This window comes from Oryctolagus cuniculus, chromosome 15 (assembly GCF_964237555.1).
Source record: "Oryctolagus cuniculus chromosome 15, mOryCun1.1, whole genome shotgun sequence".
In the NCBI taxonomy this organism is placed as follows: Eukaryota; Metazoa; Chordata; class Mammalia; order Lagomorpha; family Leporidae; genus Oryctolagus; species Oryctolagus cuniculus.
Genome location: NC_091446.1, coordinates 59,947,224 through 59,966,335, shown reverse-complemented (window position 1 = coordinate 59,966,335; position 19,112 = coordinate 59,947,224). Strand labels below are relative to the sequence as shown.

At 41.4% G+C, this 19,112-nt stretch overlaps 1 protein-coding gene across 13 annotated transcripts in view; it reads left to right on the top strand.

The window, feature by feature from the left end:
* The window catches only part of HERC4 (HECT and RLD domain containing E3 ubiquitin protein ligase 4), a 153,140-nt gene that overhangs the window by 52,417 nt on the left and 81,611 nt on the right, over positions 1-19,112 (top strand). For all 13 annotated transcript variants that reach the window (XR_011382418.1, XR_011382419.1, XM_002718458.5 and 10 more), the window contains 2 exons: positions 628-849; positions 1,895-1,986. Coding sequence is in view for 11 of the 13 variants with exons in the window: in XM_002718458.5 (XP_002718504.1) it covers positions 628-849; positions 1,895-1,986 (314 nt within the window). In the remaining 2 variants the exon portion in view is untranslated. The remainder of the gene's footprint in view (positions 1-627; positions 850-1,894; positions 1,987-19,112) is intronic.

Sequence of the window (19,112 nt, the reverse complement as noted above, 5' to 3'; positions counted from 1 at the left end):
CAGTTAATAGCTTAAGCCTCCAGCTTGGATACGTGTCTCTTAGGAGTAATTATAGAATATGGAATTGTGGGTTACCTGTAGTTATGTGACTCACTCATTCATCAGTGTAGTCAAACTTAAAATGTGGTAGTACAGAGTGTTTTTCTAGCTGTTGTTTCCATTTAAGAAGTACACTTGGCTGGTGATGCAGCTCACTTGGCTAGTCCTCTGCCTGTGGTGCCGGCACCCTGGGTTCTAGTCCTAGTTGGGGTGCCGGATTCTGTCCCAGTTGCTCCTTTTCCAGTCCAGCTCTCTGCTGTGGCCCAGGAAGGCAGTGGAGGATGGCTCAAGTGCTTGGGCCCTGCATCCGCATGGGAGACCAGGAGGAAGCACCTGGCTCCTGACTTTGGATCATTGGAGCGCCGGCCGTGGTGGCCATTTGGGGGGTGAACCAATGGAAGGAAGACCTTTCTCTCTGTCTCTCTTTCTCACTGTCTAACTCTGCCTGTCCAAAAAAAAAAAGTACACTTAATTGCCAAGCAGAGTCTTTTTTCATGTAGTGAGAGGAAGAATCTCCCAGAATAGATCATCAAATAATTTTTTGTGTGTGTGAGAAAAATAGTTAATTTTATGATTTTTGTTTTACAGCAAGTGAAGTCTTCTGTTGGGGACAGAATAAATATGGCCAGTTGGGTTTAGGCATTGACTGTAAAAAGCAAACTTCACCTCAGCTGATTAAGTCTTTGCTCGGAATCCCTTTCATGCAAGTTGCTGCAGGAGGAGCCCATAGTTTTGTACTCACTCTTTCTGGAGCTATCTTTGGATGGGGACGCAACAAATTTGGTCAACTGGGTCTTAATGATGAAAATGGTAGGTTCTCATTATTTATAGTTCAAAATGTATTTTAAAAAGGGGTGATATTTGAGATGTGTTAGTTATCCTTCTGTATCAGAGATACACCCATAGCTTTGTTGGTAGAGAGGTGGTGATGAGATGTTAATTTAAAAATTTAATTTGCTGATCAGATTTTAAGGGATGGTGGACAAAATCTTTATTGTTGGGTATTCATTAAAAGATAATCTGAGTATCTTTAAAATTGGTAACTAGTGTTGTTCCATTATTGGCTACCATCCGTGGGTGGAAAAAAAAAAAAGCTGTGAAACTATTCTAAGCAAGTTTTGAAGCATTAATTGATTTGATTTTTTTCAGGGAAATATTTAAATGATGTCATATGTTAAACTAATCTTTGGTTGTTCTAAGAGTGATGTTAGAGTCTTGAAAATAACATTTTGAATTTTAAAGATTTATGACTACTTGAAACATTGGCATCTTGAAATTTATTTTTTATAATTATGTTAGGTTGAATGCCAATATTAGACCTATAAAAACTCATTTTGTAAAGTTGAACATAATTGCAGTGACTACAACAGACAAAAGTGAATTGTTTATCTAGTAACAACTGATTCTCAGAAAGAATGAAAGAATTTTTTTTCATGTAAGAAAACTGCCAGTGGTGTGTTAGGATAATATGTGTCTCCTCTGCCACAAAATACCAGAAAGTATAAATTTTAGACTTTTAAGTAGGATCTGTGAGCGTAATAATAATCACAGAGTCAGAAGAATGATGTGAATATAGGGAAAATTAGAAGCAGTTAGATTTGAAATTCCTTAATTGATGGGTCCTGTGCAGATTGGCATTTAGACTGTTAAAACTTAACTCTTCTTTACTTTCTCCTTTATTACAATAGTTTGATAGGTAGGCCTGGAAACCCAACTTAGGCGTGAGCCAAAAAAACTAATGAGTGACAATTTTAGTTACTGCTGCCTACTGAGCTTAGGAAGCCATAGAGGAAACAGATTTTAGAAGAGTTTTAATTAAAAAAATACTGTTAATGTCTCTTGTTGGAATTTTCAGATAGATATGTTCCTAATTTACTAAAGTCACTAAGATCTCAGAAAATAGTTTATATTTGTTGTGGAGAAGACCATACTGCTGCACTCACCAAGGTATTGTACTTCTAAAACTTTGTTATTATTACCTATAATGGTTATTTGATAATTAGTAAATGTTTTCATATTTACATTAAAGCTTTATAATGTTATTGCTGTTTGAAAAATAATTTGGAAAAAATCCCTACATTACTATTTACTCTTGAAAATAATTTAACTTAATTTTCACCTTTATATGTAATGTGAATTGTCATATTATGTTATATATTGAGTGTCTTAGCTTCATATGAAATACCACTTATATTTTTAATAACATTCCCATTTTGATTCATCAGGCTTGCCATTATGCCTAGATCTCATTTATGTTACATAGCTTTGAGTAATTTGAGTTTATAATTGTGCTTTTTTTTTTTTTAATTTGACAGGTAGAGATATAGATAGAGAGAGAGAGAAAGAGACAGAGAGAAATGTCTTCCTTCCGCTGGTTCACTCCCCAAATGGCCACTACGGCTGGCGCTGTGCCAATCTGAAGCCAGGAGCCAGGTGCTTCTTCCTGGTCTCCCATTGGGCCATTCTCCTCTGCCCTCCTGGGCCGCAGCAGAGAGCTGGACTGGAAGAGGAGCAGCCGGGACTAGAACCTGGCACCTATATGGGATGCCTGCGCCGCAAGGTGGAGGATTAACAAAGTGAGCCTTGGCGCCAGCCCTTATAATTGTACTTTTAAAATTCTGAACTCTTATTCCCATGTTGGGAAGTTTAGCAGGACAAGAATTATTTTTAGTCATTGTGAGATTTAGTGATGAACTCAAGGCATTTATAAAAACATAACCTGTTATAAAATATACATTTTAAATATTTTATACTCCTTGCCTTTTTAGTAAAGAAATTTTACTATACCTGCTATTATTACTATATTTTATTGATTTTAACATTCACATTATAAATGTGATTACTAAAGTCTTATTAAATAATGGCAAGTTACAAATTTTAGTCATTTTCTTCAGTAGTAAGTATTTGAAAAAATAAGGCTATGTAGAAATAATAGTAAAAACTGTTTCAAAATAGAAAAATATTCTGTATGATATCTAATTTTCTATGATCAACTACTTTCTTGATAGAAAGACTAACAATGCTTTTCAAATTCAGCCTTTTAAATAATTACTCATCTTAATTTTTTATTTTTAAAATTTGTTTTTTTTTTTTGCTTTTATTTAATAAATATAAATTTCATTGATGCAGTTTTAGGAATACAGTGGTTCTTTCCTCTATACCTACCCTCCCACCTCCTATTCCCTCTCCCATCCCATTCTTAATTCAGATTCATTTTTAATTATATATAGAAGATCAAGTCTATACTAAGTAAAGATTTCAACAATTTGTACCTACACAGACACACAAAGTATAAAGTACTGTTTGAATACTAGTTTTACTGTTAATTCTCTTAGTACAACTCATTAAAGACAGGGACTTACATGGGGAGTAAGTGTGCAGTGACTCCTGTTGTCGGTTTAAGAATTGACACTCTTATTTATGATGTCAGTGATCACCTGAGGCTCTTAACATGAGCTGCCAAGGCTATGGAAGCCTTTTGAGTCCGCAAACTGTGACATTATTCAGATAGGGCCATAATCAAAGTGGAAGTTCTCTCCTCCCTTCAGAGAAAAATACCTCCTTCTTTGATGGGCCCCTTCTTTCCACTAAGATCTCATTCACAGACATCCTTTATGTAGATTATTTTTTGCCACAGTGTCTTGGCCCTCCATGCCTGAAATGATCTTATGGGCTTTTTAGCCAGATCGGAATGCCTTAAGGGCTGATTCTGAGGTCAGAGTGCTGTTTAAGGTGTTTGTCATTCTATGGGTCTGCTATGTGTCCTGCTTCCCATGTTGGATTGTTTGCTCCTTTTTAATTCCGTCTATTGTTATTAGCAGACACTTGATCTTATTTATGTGATCCCTTTGAAACTTATTCCAATCTGTATGATCAGTTACACACTTAAAATGATCACTTTAACATGTAAGATGGCATTAGTACCACCCAGCTTAAAGGGATTTGGAGTCCCATGGCAAGTTTTTAACTTTACTGTTAATGGTAAGTCTGTGGGAATATGTGCTGAACTGTGTATCTCCTTCCTCTCTATTCTCTTATTTTTTACTGGGATCCATTTTCAGTTGGATTTAAACACCTATGAAGAATTCTGTGTTAAGTAGAGAGTTCAACCAGTGGTATTAAGTAAAAAAAAGAAAATAAAAAATCTTAATTTTTTTTTTAATTTTTTAAATTTTTTGACAGGCAGAGTGGACAGTGAGAGAGAGAGAGAGACAGAGAGAAAGGTCTTCCTTTTGCCATTGGTTCACCCTCCAATGGCCGCTGTGGCCGGCGCACCGCACTGATCTGATGGCAGGAGCCAGGTACTTATCCTGGTCTCCCATGGGGTGCAGGGCCCAAGCAATTGGGCCATCCTCCACTGCACTCCCTGGCCACAGCAGAGAGCTGGCCTGGAAGAGGGGCAACCGAGACAGAATCCGGCACCCCGACCGGGACTAGAAACTGGTGTGCTGGCGCTGCTAGGTGGAGGATTAGCCTAGTGAGCTGTGGCGCCAGCTCAAAATCTTAATTTTTAAAATATATTTTTATTTATGAGGCAAAGAGAGACACACACAGGGAGAGATAGAGTGTGCTGGTTCCCATCTGTTGTTCATTCTCCAGATGACTCGCATGGCAAGAGGCTGGGTCACCTGGAGCCAGGGGCCAGAAACTCAATCCAGGTCTCACATGGAACCTATTACTTTTTGAACCTTCAGTACTACTTCCCAAGTCTGCATTAGTGGGTATCGAAACCAGGCATTCTAGTATGGGACATGACTATCTTGACCCATGTCTTTACCACTAGCCAGATAACCACCCTTAGATTCTCATCTTAATGTCATCAGATTAGTATATTGGCTTTTTTAGATGCTGATTATATTGTTTGTACTCCTCTCAGAAGACTGTAGCTGAGAATAATTGATAGCTGGATTTTTTGGTGTACATTGGTTTTAATAAAATCAGATGGTGTTTTTTAGAAAACAATTTGTTGTCCGGCGCCGAGGCTCACTAGACTAATCCTCTGCCTGTGGCGCCGGCACACCAGGTTCTAGTCTCGGTCGGGGCACCGGATTCTGTCCTGGTTGCTCCTCTTCCAGTCCAGTTCTCTGCTGTGGCCCGGGACTGCAGTGGAGGATGGCCCAATTGCTTGGGCCCTGCACCCCATGGGAGACCAGGATAAGTACCTGGCTCCTGCCTTCGGATCAGTGCGGTGCGCTGGCCGCAGCGCACCAGGCGCAGCGGCCGTTGGAGGGTGAACCAACGGCAAAAAGGAAGACCTTTCTCTCTGTCTGTCTCTCTCACTGTCCACTCTGCCTGTCCAAAAAAAAAAAAACAAAAAAAAAAACAAAACAAAACAACCACTTTGTTTATTTGAAAGAGAGATCGATCCTCTGTCTGCTGATTGACTCCTCAAATGACCACAATGGCTGGGGCTGGGCCAGGTCCAAGCCAGGAGCCAGCACCTTTATCCTGGTCTCTCACTTAGATGGCAGGGGCCCAAGCACGTACCCCATGCTCTGCTGCATTTCCAGGCCATTAGCAGAGAGCTGCATTGGAAGTGGAGCAGCTAGGACTCAAACAGGTGCTCATATGGGGTGCCCATGTTGCACGTGTGCTGATCCAACACCTACCTCAATCAGATAGCGTGCAGTTTTTTTTTTTTTTTTAAGATTTATTTGTTTATTTGAAAGAGTTACACAGAGAAGGAGAGTCAAAGAGAGAAAAGGAGAGGTCTTCCATTATCTGGCTCACTCGCCAATTGGCTGTAATGGCCAGAGCTGCACAGATCCAAAGCCAAGAGCCAGGAGCTTCCTCCAAGTCTCCATGCGGGTACAGGTGCCCAAGAACTTGGACCATCTTCTACTGCTTTCCCAGGCCTTAGAGAGCTGGAATGGAACTGGAGCAGCCAGGACTTCAATGGGAGTTCTTATGGGATGCTAGCACTGAACGAAGTGGCTTTACCCACTAGGCCATACCGCCGGCTCCTTTTATAAAGATCAGATTTTAAAAATAAGATATTTTCTTTTAAGTTAGAATATAATCCATATCCATATACCTTTTGCTTTTCTGAAAATATTTCTTTGAAGCAGATTAGGTGTGCTTTGTGAAACATATTCTTTGTGTAAAACCCATTAGAAAATCTATACACATATGCAGACACAGACTCATAAACATTAGAAACAGGAGGTGAGTTAAGTGGTTCAGACTGACTTGCCCGTGTCCCACTTCCAAACACCTGATTTCTTTCTCTTTTTTTTGCTTTTATTCAATAAGTACAAATTTCATAGATAACAGCTTTAGGAATACAGTGGTTCTTCCCTCTATACCCGCCCTCCCACCCCCACTCTCGTCCCACCACCTGCTCCCTCTCCCATCAAATTGCTAAGATTCTTTTTTTTTTTTTTTTTTTTTTTTGACAGAGTGGACAGTGAGAGAGAGAGACAGAGAGAAAGGTCTTCCTTTTGCCGTTGGTTCACCCTTCAGTGGCCGCCGCGGCCAGCACGCTGCTGCCGGTGCACTGCGCTGATCCGATGGCAGGAGCCAGGTACTTCTCCTGGTCTCCCATGGGGTGCAGGGCCCAAGCACTTGGGCCATCCTCCACTGTACTCCCTGGCCACAGCAGAGAACTGGCCTGGAAGGGGGGCAACCGGGACAGAATCCGGCGCCCTGACCGGGACTAGAACCCGGTGTTCCGGCGCCGCAAGGTGGAGGATTAGCCTAGTGAGCCGTGGCGCCGGCAAGATTCATTTTTAATTATTTTTATATACAGAAGATCAACTCTAAGGAAAGATTTCAACAGTTTGCACCTACACAGACACACAAAGTATAAAGTACTGTTTGAAGATAAGTTTTACTGTTAATTCTCATAGTACAACTCATTAAGGACAGAGGACCTACATGGGGAGTAAGTGCACAGTGACTCCTGTTGTTGATTTAACAATTGACACTCTCATGTATGATGTCAGTGATCACCTGAGGTTCTTGACATGAGCTGCCAAGGCTATTGGAAGCCTCTTGAGTCCAGAAACTCCGACATTATTTAGACAGAGCCATAATCAAAGTGGAAGTTCTCTCCTCCCTTCAGAGAAAGGTACTTCCTTCTTTGATGGGCCCCTTCTTTCCACCAGGATCTCATTCACAGAGATCTTTGATGTAGGTCAATTTTTGCCACAGTGTCTTCGCTTTCCATGCCTGGAATGCTCTCATGGGCTTTTTTTTTTTTTTTTTTTTTTTTTTGGTGACAGAGTGGACAGTGAGAGAGAGAGACAGAGAGAAAGGTCTTCCTTTTGCCGTTTGTTCACCCTCCAGTGGCCGCCACGGCAGGCGCGTTGCGGCCGGCACACCGCGCTGATCCAAAGGCAGGAGCCAGGTACTTCTCCTGGTCTCCCATGGGGTGCAGGGCCCAAGTACTTGGGCCATCCTCCACTTCACTCCTTGGCCACAGCAGAGCTGGCCCTGAAGGGGGGCAACCGGGACAGAATCTGGCGCCCCGACTGGGACTAGAACCCGGTGTGCTGGCGCCGCTAGGTGGAGGATTAGCCTATTGAGACGCGACGCTGGCCTCTCATGGGCTTTTTAACCAGATCTGAATGCCTTAAGGGTTGATTCCGAGGTCAGAGTGCTGGTTAGGGCATTTGTCATTCTGTGAATCTGCTATGTGTCCTGCTTCCCATGTTGGATTGCTCTCTCCTTTTTAATTCTATCAATTATTATTAGTGGACACTTAGTCTTATTTATGTGATCCCCTTAATCCTATCTTTATGATCAGTGATGACGTTAAGCTGATCACTTTAACTTGTAAGATGGCATTGGTACCTGCCAACTTAATGGGATTTGGAGTGTCATGGCAAGTGTTTAGCCTCACTCTCAGGGGTAAGTCAGAGGAAAAGTGTGCCAAACTGTACATCTCCCAATCTTATTACAACACTTTATTTTTTTTTTTAAGATTTTATTCATTTATTTGAGAAGTAGAGTTACAGACAGTGAGAGGGAGAGACAGAGAAAGACAGAGAAAGGTCTTCTGTCCGTTGGTTCACTTCCGAAATGGCTGCAACAATCAGAGCTATGCCGTCAGAGGCCAGGAGTGAGGTTCTTCCTGGTCTCCCATGGGGGTGCAGGAGCCCAAGGAGTTGGGCAGTCTTCTACTGCATTCCCAGGCCACAGCAGAGAACTGGATTGGAAGAGGAACAGCCGGGACTTGAATTCCGGCACTGCAGGCGGAGGATTAACCTATACCACAGCGCCAGCTCTATCACCCCCCTCTTTATTATTAACAGGGATCAATTTTCAATTGGATATAAACACCTAAGAATAATTCTCTGTTAAGAGTTCAACCAATGATATTAAGTAGAAAAAGAAAAAACTAAAAAGAATAAAATAGCAAGCAGTTCCTGAACAGTCAGAAAGGGCTGATCAAGTCATTGCTTCTCCTAGTGTCAGTTTCACTTCTACAGGTTTCCTTTTAGGTGCTCAGTTAGCTGTCACAGATCAGGGAGAACATATTTGTCCCTTTGGGACTTATTTTACTCAGTTTGATGTTTTCCAGATTCCTCCATTTTGTTGCAAATGACCGGATTCATTATTTAATGCCGTGTAGTATTCCATAGAGTACTTATCCCATAATTTCTTTATCAATTCTTCCGTTGATGGGCATTTAGGTTCATTCTATTTCTTAGCTATTATGAATTGAGCTGCAATAAACATGGAGGTGCAGATAGCTCTTTTGTTTGCCAATTTATTTCCCTTGGGATAATTTCAAGGAGTGGGATGACTGGGTCATATGATAGGACTATATTCAGATTTCTGAGGTATCTTCAAACTGTCTTCCACAGTGGCTTTACCAGTTTGCATTTCTACCAACAATGGATTAGGTTACCTTTTCCCCCTATATCCTGGCCAGCATTTGTTATTTGTTGATTTCTGTATGTAAGATTCTAACCAGGGTGAGGTGAGACCTCATTGTGCTTTTGGTTTGCATTTCCCTGATGGCTAGTGATCCTGAATATTTTTTTCATAAGTCTTTTGAATGTTTGGATTTCCTCTCTTGAAAATATGTCTGTTTAGGTCCTTGGCCCCACTCTTAAGTGGGTTGTTTGTTTTGTTGTTGTGGAGTTTCTTGATCTCTTTGTAGATTCTGGTTATTAATCTTTTATCAGTTGCATCATTTGCAAATATTTTATCCCACTCTTTCGCTTGCCTCTTCACTTTTCTGTTTCTTTGTCGTACAGAAACTTCTCACTTTGATGTAATCCCAGCAGTTAATTTTGGCTTTTGCTGCCTGTGCCTCTGGGGTCTTTTCCAAGAAGTCTTTGCCTTCCCCACTGTCTTTCAGGGTTTCTTAGATGTCCTCTAATAATTTGAAGGCGTCGGGTCCTAGATTTGGATCTGTAATCCATGTTGAGTGGATTTTTGTGTAAAGTGTAGGGTAGGCGTCCTGCTTCATGCTTCTGCATGTGGCAATCCAGTTTTCCCAGCACCAGTTTTTGAATAGACTGTCCTTGTTGCAGGAATTGGTTTTAGCTCCTTGTTCAAATATAAGTTAGTTGTATATGTTTGGATTGACTTCTGGTATTTCCATTTTGTTCCATTGGTCTATCCATTTGTTTTTGTACCAGTACCAGGCTGTTGATTATAACTGCCCTGTAGTATGTCTTGAAATCTGGTATTGTGATGCCTCCGGCTCTGTTTTTGTTGCATAAGATTGCTTTAGCTCTTTGAGGTCTCTTGTGCCTCCATATGAGTTTCAACATCATTTTTTCCAGATCTGACAATTATGTCTTTGGTATTTTGGTATTTCATTGAAGCTGTAAATTGTTTTTGGAAGAATGGATATTTTGATGATACTGATTCTTCCTGTCCATGAACATGGAAGATTTTTCCTTTTTTTTTTTTTTTTTGGCATCTTCTATTTCTTCAGAGTTTTGCAGTTCTCATCGTAGAGATCTTTGACATCCTTGGTTTATTCCAAGGTATTTGATTTTTTTTTTTTGTAGCTAATGTGATTGGGATTGATCTTAGAAGTTCTTTCTCAGCCATGGCATTTTCTGTGTATACAAAAGCTGTTGAATTTTGTGTATTGATTCTATTTCCTGCTACTTTAGCAAACTCTTCAGTGAGTTCCATTTTTCTCTTAGTGGAGTTCTCTGCATCCCCTAAATAAAGAATCATATCGTCTGTAAAGAGGGATAGTTGAACTTCTTCCTTCCCAAGTTGTCATTCTTTGATTTCTTTTTTCTTGGCCTAATGGCTCTGGCTACAGCTTCCAGGAATACACTGAATAGCAATGATGTGAATGGGAATCCCTGTCTGGTACCAGATCTCAGTGAGAATGCTTCTAACTTTTCCCCATTCAACATGATGTTGGCCATGGGTTTGTCATAAATTGCCTTGATTGTGTTGAGGAATGTTCCTTCTATACCCAGTTTGCTTAGAGTTTTCATCATGAAACTATGTTGTATTTTATCAAATGCTTTCTCTGCATCTGTTGAGATAATCATATGTTTTTTGTTCTGCAGTTTGTTAACGAGATGTATAACATTGATTTGCAAATGTTGAACCATCCCTGCATGCCAGGGATAAACCCACTTGGTCTGAGTGGATGATCTTTCTGATGTGTTGTTGGATTCTATTGGCTAGAATTTTGTTGAGGATTTTTGCATCTGTGTTCATCAGAGAAATTGATCTGTAATTCTCTTTCTCTGTTGCTTCTTTTTCAGGTTTAGGAATTAGGGTGATGCTGGCTTCGTTAAAGAATTTGGAAGGATCCCTCTCTTTCAGTTGTTTTGAATAATTTAAGAAGAATTGGAGTTAGTTCTTCTTTAAATGTCTGGTAGAAATCAGCAGTGGAGTCATCTGGTCCTGGGCTTTTCTTTGTTAGGAGGGCCTTTATTAGTGATGCAATTTTTGTCTTGGTTATGGGTCTGTTTAGGTTTTCTGTGTCTTCATGGTTCAATATAGGTAGGTTGTATGTGTCTAGGAATCTATCCATTTCTTCTGGGTTTCCCAGTTTGTTGGTATACAACTCTGTAGTAATTTCTGATGACTTTTTACTTCTATGGTGTCTGTTGTTATATTCCCTTTTTCATCTCTAATGTTATTGATTTGGTTCTTCCCTCTCCTTTTTTTGGTGAGTTGGGCCAGTGCTGTGTCAATTTTGTTTTATTTTTTCAAGAAATCAGCTCTTTGTTTTGCTGATCCTTTGTAATGTTTGTTTTTGGATTCAATTTTGTTGATTTCTTATCTAGTTTTAATTCTTTTCTTTTCTAGTTTTGGGTTTTGTTTGCTGTAGTTTTTCCAGATCCTTGAGATGCATTGATAGCTCATTTATTTGGTGCTTTTCCAATTTCTTGATGTAAGCACCTATTGCTATAAACTTTCATCCTAACCCAGCTTTTGCCGTATCCCATAATTTTGATATGTTGTGTTGTTATCTTCATTTGATTCCAGAAAGTTTTTCATTTTTCTTTTCATTTTCTCTTTGACCTGTTCATTACTGTTCATTCAGGAGCATGTTTTTCATTCTCCCTGTGTTTGCATATGCTCTATAAATTCCTGAATTATTCATTTCCAGCTTCATTCCATTGTAGTCTGAGAAGATGCATGGTATGATTTTGATTTTTATGAATTTGCTGAGACTTGCTTTATGGCTTGGTATCTGGTCAATCCTAGAGAAAGTTCCATGCACTGCTGAGAATAAAGTATATTCTGCAACTATAGGGTGAAAAGTTCTGTAGATATCTGTTAGGTCCATTTGGTCTATAGTGGCAATTATAAATATGCTGTTTCCTTGTTGATTTTCTGCCTGTTTGATCTGTCTATTGCTGAATGTGTAATATTGAAGTCCCTCAATACTATTGTATTGGAGTCTAAATCTCCCTTTAAATCCCTTAACATTCCCTTTAAATAGTCAGTTGGCCTTTAATTAGGTGCATAATCTTTTGTAATAGTCACATTTTCCTATTGAATTGATCCCTTAATCATTATATAGTGCCCTTCCCTTCTTTGTCTCATTTTAATAGTTTTTGTGTTAAAGTCTATTTTCTCTGATATTAAGAAGGCTACGGCAGCTCTTTTTTGGTTTCTGTTGGCATGGAATGTCTTTTTCCAACCTTTCACTTTCAGTCTGCATGCACCTTTGTTGTAAAGATGTGTTTCTTGTAGGCAGCAAATAGATGAGTTTGGGTTTTTAATCCATTCAGCCAGTCTGTGTGTTTTAACTGGGTACTTGAGGGCATTTACATTCAATGTGAATATTGATAAGTAATGACTGCCCTGCCATTTTTCCAAGGATATTCCTAATTTTTACTTAGAACTTCCTTTGACCTTTTACTGAGAGATTTTCTTCCTTTACCTTCTTTCTTATTGATGACCTTGTTTCATTGTTTCTGTGTGCTACATATCCTCAAGTATCTTTGGTACAGCTGGATGCGTGGTGACAAATTCTTTCAGTTTCTGTTTGTTATGAAAGGTCTTCATTTCATCTTCATTCACAGGGTATAATATTCTGGGATGACAGTTTTTTTCTCTTAGGACTTGGGCTATGTCTCGTCATTCTCTCCTAGCCTTCAGGGTTTCTGATGAGAAGTGCAATGTGAGTCTAATTGGTGATCCTCTGAAAGTAATCTGACATTTCTCTCGTGCACATTTTAGAATCTTCTCTTTATGTTTTACTGTGGTGAGTTTGATTGCAATGTGTCGTGGTGAGGATCTTTCCTGGTCATGTGTATTGGGAGTTCTGTGCGCTTCCTGTACTTGGACGTCTCTTTCTTTCTCCAAACCTGGGAAGTTTTCTGCTGGTATTTCACTCAAAATGTCTTCTAATCCTTTCTATCTCTCCATGCCTTCAGGAACTCTTAGAACTCGAATGTTGGTTTTTTTTTTAATAGTATCATCTAGATTCCCAACAGTGTTCTATGGATTTCTGATTTCCTCCTCTCATTTTTGGTTTGACCTTATACCTCCTGTGCTCTGTCTTCTATGTCTGATATTCCCTCTTCTGCCTCACTGAATCTATTTAATGCTCTCCATTGCATTTTTATTTGTTCTATTGAATCCTTCTTTTCTTTTTTTTTTTTTTTTTTTTTTTTTTTTTGACAGGCAGAGTGGACAGTGAGAGAGAGAGACAGAGAGAGAAAGGTCTTCCTTTTTGCCGTTGGTTCACCCTCCAATGGCCGCCGCTGCAGCCGGCGCACCGCGCTGATCCTGGCAGGAGCCAGGAGCCAGGTGCTTTTCCTGGTCTCCCATGGGGTGCAGGGCCCAAGCACCTGGGCCATCCTCCACTGCACTCCCTGGCCATAGCAGAGAGCTGGCCTGGAAGAGGGGCAACCGGGACAGAATCCGGCGCCCCAACCGGGACTCGAACCCGGTGTGCCGGCGCCGCATCCTTCTTTTCATTTTGATTTCTCTTTAATATCTCAATTTCATGTTCTATTGAATTCTTCATTTCATTTTTATTCCTCCTTATAAGTTAAATTTCATGGGAGAGATTTTTTTTCACATCCTGCATGGATTTCAGTAGTTCGTGCATTTCCTTTTGGTTACTTATATGTAATCTTACGATCAATTTTTTGAGTTCCATTTCTTCCATTTCTTCTATCTTATCGTCTTCATAATCTATTATTGAGGCGTGTTCTTTGGGAGTGTCATGTTGTCTTCATTATTCTTGTTTCTTGAATTGTTGGGTTTGTTTTTCGGCATTTGTGGAGATACTCGTTGGTTTCTTCTTTTTTATTTTTTTCCCTGCTGTGGCAGCTTTTATCATTGTACTATGTAACTCTGTAGATAAGTGGACGTCAGCTTTCAGTAAATCACTAGAGGCTTGCAGTGGGTGTGGCCAGAGAGCTCTATTCAGTTCTCCAGATTTAAGGGCTTGCCTAAGGTGACACACACAGGGTTGATGTGTTAAATCTCTCTCTCTCTCTCTCTTTTTTTTTTTTTTAATCAGAAGGGAAGTATATTCTGCTCAGCTGGGCTCTTCTCAATGGAGCCCAGTGCATGAGTGCTAGCTCCAGTGGGTATAATATTCGTTTGCTGTGTCCCAAGAACCACACAAAGGATCTGTGTAGTCCTCAGTATAAGTTCAGATTCCTCAGCAATGTCTCACCAGGTAACCAGGAACCCCTGAGCTTGTGGCATCTCCACTGAAACTGCTCAAAGTCCCAGCCACACCGTGAGTTCTCCCACACACCCTCAGTTTTTTTTTTCCCCCCACAGTCCCAGTTCAGAAGCTTCACACAGTCACAATATCCTCGCACCTGTTATTTCTCCCTATCAGAGTCAAGAATCTCCGCTCGGATGATTGCCAGGTGCAGACAGGAGCTGGCATGTCTGTTAGTGTATGTCCAAAATGGCGCCTGCTCTGTCAACTTGTACACCTTCGTGAGGTGATCAGAGAGAGAGAAACGTGTGCATACTCTCCTTTTTTATTTTTTTTCTCTCTAGTTTGGTACACTTTCCCCCATGGGCTTCAAGCCTCAGTACCTCTAGGCTCTTCCTGCCCCTTTTTTGCCAGTGGCTCAGACTACTGCAGTCTTGTCTCACCTCACTTTCCAGTGCTGGTGCATAGGCTCTTGGCTGTTGGAGTCCTCTGCCGTGGGTGTCCACGCTCTCCACGTAGGTCCACCGCATCCCTCTAATTTCAGTAGAGTTTCCTCTGCCGTTTTTTCCCTAACTCTTCCCTGAGACTACACTATCTCAGCTTTTTTTAAACTATCTTCTCCTGGACTAGAGCAGTAAGTTCCCTCCCTACTCCTCCATATTGCTGCATTTCCTCCCAAGTACCTGATTTCAAGTCCAGACTCTGGCTCCTTGTATGATGGCTCAAGTAGTTGGGATCCTGCCACTCATGTAAAACTCCTGGCTTGGCCCTGGTCATTGTGGGTATTTGGGGAGTGAACAAATGGACATGAGATCTCTGTACCTGTCTGTCTCTGTCTCAGGATAAAAAGAAAACAAATGGCAAGTTAGTAGCACAATTGCACAAAGAATTATTTTAGGTGATTTTTAAAATGCAGTATTTCACTGAGAACCACTAGTGATAAATACATTAAAGGATAAACTAAAAGCACAAAGAAATTTTAAACTGCATTCTGTCTTCTTATTGTTAGTAAAATCAATATTGTTTACACCTGAGAGTGCTTCTAAAGGTTCATGGGGGGATAGTATTGTGGCATAGTAAGCTGGAGCTTGGGACACTTCCATATCAGAGCACCTGGAATCCAGTCGAGCCTCTGCTTCTCCACCTTCCTGCCAGTCCCCACCCTAGGAGGCAACAGATCATGACTCAAGTGGGTTACTGCCACCTAGGTGGGAAACCAGTATGGAGTTCCTGGTTCTTGGCTTTGGCTTGTCCTAGCCCTGGCTGTTGTGAATATTTGGAGAGTGAACAGTGGAGGGAAAATATTCCCTATCTTTTTCCCCTTTTTCCTCCCACCATTGTCTGTTCCACCTCTTTGCCTTCCTACCCATCTCCCTGGTCCCATTCCCCTCTCTCCCTCCCTCCCTCCCTCTCTCCCTGTCATTTTGCCATTCAAATAAGTAAATAAATCTTGGGGAAAAAAAAAAAAAAAAGGTGTGTGTAGGGGAGCGAAATTGATGCCCTGGCACAGCTGGTTAAGTTCCTGTCTGCAGTGTTGGCATCCCATATAAGTGCTGGTTTGAGTCCCAGCTGTTCCACTTCTGATCCAGCTCCCTGCTAATGTGCCTAGGTAAGTAGAAAAAGCAGCACCTGAGTGGGAGACCTGGATGAAGCTCCTGGCAGCCCTGGCCATTTAAGCCATCTGGGGAGTGATCTAGCAGATGGAAGATGTCTCTTTCCCTCCTTCCCTCTGTCCTCTGCCTTCCTCCCTCCCCTGCCTCCCTCCCTCCCCTGCCTCCCTCTCATTCTGACTTTCAAATTCAATAAATAAATCTTTAAAAAAGGAAAAAATTCACAGGACAATGGAATTAAAAGTTCATTTTGATGATTAAATTAAAATTCATTCATAGTTCTTTTTATGACGTTTTTCTGTGAACTTTTTGAAGATCCTTTGGATGTGTGAACTTCAAAATTTTTAGACCAAAATAAACATCTCTGATTCTATTTTTAAAAATTGTTTTTTTTTTAATATTTTATTTTATTTATTTAAAGAGTTAGAGAGGTAGAGACAGAGAGAGAGGTCTTCCATCTGTTGGTTCACTCCCCAGATGGCTGCAACGGCTGGAGTTGCGCCGGTCCGAAGCCAGGAGCCGGGGCCCAAGGACTTGGGCCATCTACTGCTTTCCCAGGCCATAGCGGAGAGCGGATAGAAAGTGGAGCAGCTGGGACTAGAACTGGCACCCATATGGGATGCCGGCGCTTCAGGCTAGGGCTTTAACCTGCTATGTCACCGCGCCGGCCCCTATTTATTTATTTGAGAGGGAGATTTACGGACAGAGAAAGGGAGAGACAGAGAGAAAGGTCTTCCATTCATTAGTTCACTCCCCAAAGGGCTGCAACTGCCAGAGCTGGGCCAACCCCAAGCCAGGAGCTTCTTCCAGGTCTCGCACGTGGGTGCAGGGGCCCAAGCACTTGGGCCATTTTCTGCCGCTTTCCTGGGCCATAGCAAAGAACTGGATTGGAAGAGGAGCAGTCGGGAAAGAACCAGTGCCTATATGGGATGCTGGCAGCACAGGTGGAGTCTTTAGCCCACTATGCCATGGCGCAGGTCCCCCTAATTCTGTTTTTTCCATGAACATTTTGAAGTATGCTTGTATAATACATACAATGTTAAAGAAATGTTATTTTGTTATCATTTGAAACTATGACTTTTTTTCAGCTTAGGAGAAAGACATAGGTAGAAAACTGTAGGAATTTTTAAACCCTTTGTACTTTACTGTGAATCACAAATATTAATATGACTTTGATTTATTTTTCTTCTTCTAACAGTATGTTTTTTGTTACGGCCACTGAAAAGTTCTAGAAGTAGTAAGCATCTTTTGTTTGGTAAACATTCTCAATCAGAAGGAAGCAGGACTTCTTAGAAAAGAGTCTGGCTCCATGATCTGGGGCAAAAAAAAATGTTTAAGAACACCCTTACGTATTTCATACTACAAAAAAGCAGGCCGGTGCCACGGCTCACTTGGCTAATCCTCCTCCTGCAGTGCTGGCACCCGGGGTTCTAGTCCCTGTTGGGACGCCAGATTCTGTCCCGGTTGCTCCTCTTCCAGTCCAGCTCTCTGCTGTGGCCCGGGACTGCAGTGGAGGATGGCCCAAGTGCTTGGGCCCTGCACCCGCATGGGAGACCAGGAGGAAGCACCTGGCTCCTGGCTTCAGATCAGCACAGCGCCGGCCGTGGCAGCCATTTGGGGAGTGAACCAACGGAAAAAGGAAGGCCTTTCTCTCTGTCTCTGTCTCTCTCTCTCTCTCTCTCACTAATTTCGCCTGTCCAAAAAAAAAAAAGCACAGATATTGGGGTCCAGTCGAGACAAGTAGGAGGCACTTTTAGTGGATACTAAAGAGAAATGGTGACAGCAAAAAAGGGAAATATATCAGATACATGAAATTCCATGAGTTTATAATGATCTTCCATTCTCCTGATACCAGTTCAGGCAAAATTCATTGCTTACCTTTGGAAGTTGGTAGAATGACAACTTTTTTCCAAAAAGCTGATAATTAATGAGAAAGAATCAAGCAGTAAGCCTGTTTTTCATTTGAACATTGTATTTTAGAGTTTCAGTGTTCTTTACAAAAGAATTGGAACTAATATACCTAGAAGAAATTACAAAATTTAGAAAATCACCATTTTCACTCCCTGATAAAAATACTGGGTCTAGGCAGAGTACATTAAGCCTAATGGGGATGGATTCGACTGACATACTTCGACCCATTTGTTTTTAACATCACCAAGAAGATACATTCTTTGTGACAGTGATGCAGTAAATTCAGCAGGACAGTTTTAAACATGGCCTGAGTATTAGATCATACTAAGAATTTAGCCTTAATTTTGTGGTTGTGAAAATAGTGTTGTGATTATATGTATTTATCTGTTAGTGGTATATGGTGTAGAGGGTACATAGAAATTTGTGAATAAAACAATTTGTTGAGCACAGTGTAAAGTACACTTTTTTTTTTTTTTACTTTAACCATATCTCAGAAAAGGGAAGGGAAACACCTGTGAAGCACAACACCCAGACTGTTTTTGGTTTCAAAAGTGAATGATGGGCTGGCGCCCCAGCTAACTTGGCTAACCCTCTGCCTGCAGCGCCGGCACACTGGGTTCTAGTCCCGGTTGGGGCACCGGATTCTGTCCCGGTTGCTCCTGCTTCAGTCCAGCTCTCTGCTGTGACCCAGGAAGGCAGTGGAGGATGCCCAAGTCCTTGGGCCCTGCACCTGCATGGGAGACCAGGAGAAGCACCTGGCTCCTGCCTTCCGATTGGTGCGCACCGGCCGTAGTGGCCATTTTGGGGGTGAACCAATGGAAAAGGAAGACCTTTCTCTCTGTCTCTCTCTCACTGTTTAACTCTGCCTGTCCAAAAAAAAAAAAAAAAAAAAAGTGAATGATACTTATATAATGGTTTATTATAATTTTTGTACTTTATGAATTTGTTTAAAAATTTTCAGAGAACAATTTCCTTATAGTTAGGCTCTTATGAAAACAGGATATAAAATTGCATATATAGAGCCGGCGCCGCGGCTCACTAGGCTAATCCTCCACCTTGCGGCGCCGGCACACCGGGTTCTAGTCCCGGTTGGGGCGCCGGATTCTGTCCCGGTTGCCCCTCTTCCAGGCCAGCTCTCTGCTATGGCCAGGGAGTGCAGTGGAGGATGGCCCAGGTGCTTGGGCCCTGCACCCCATGGGAGACCAGGAAAAGCACCTGGCTCCTGGCTCCTGCCAGGATCAGCGCGGTGCGCCGGCTGCAGCGGCGGCCATTGGAGGGTGAACCAACGGCAAAGGAAGACCTTTCTCTCTCTGTCTCTCTCTCTCTCACTGTCCACTCTGCCTGTCAAAAAAAAAAAAAAAAATTGCATATATAGCTACATTTATGAAAACAGTTTAACTGAAAAATACTAATTGTGATTGTGTTAAGTTATGAGTCTTATCCAGTTTTTTTTTTTTTTTTTTTTAAAGATTTATTTA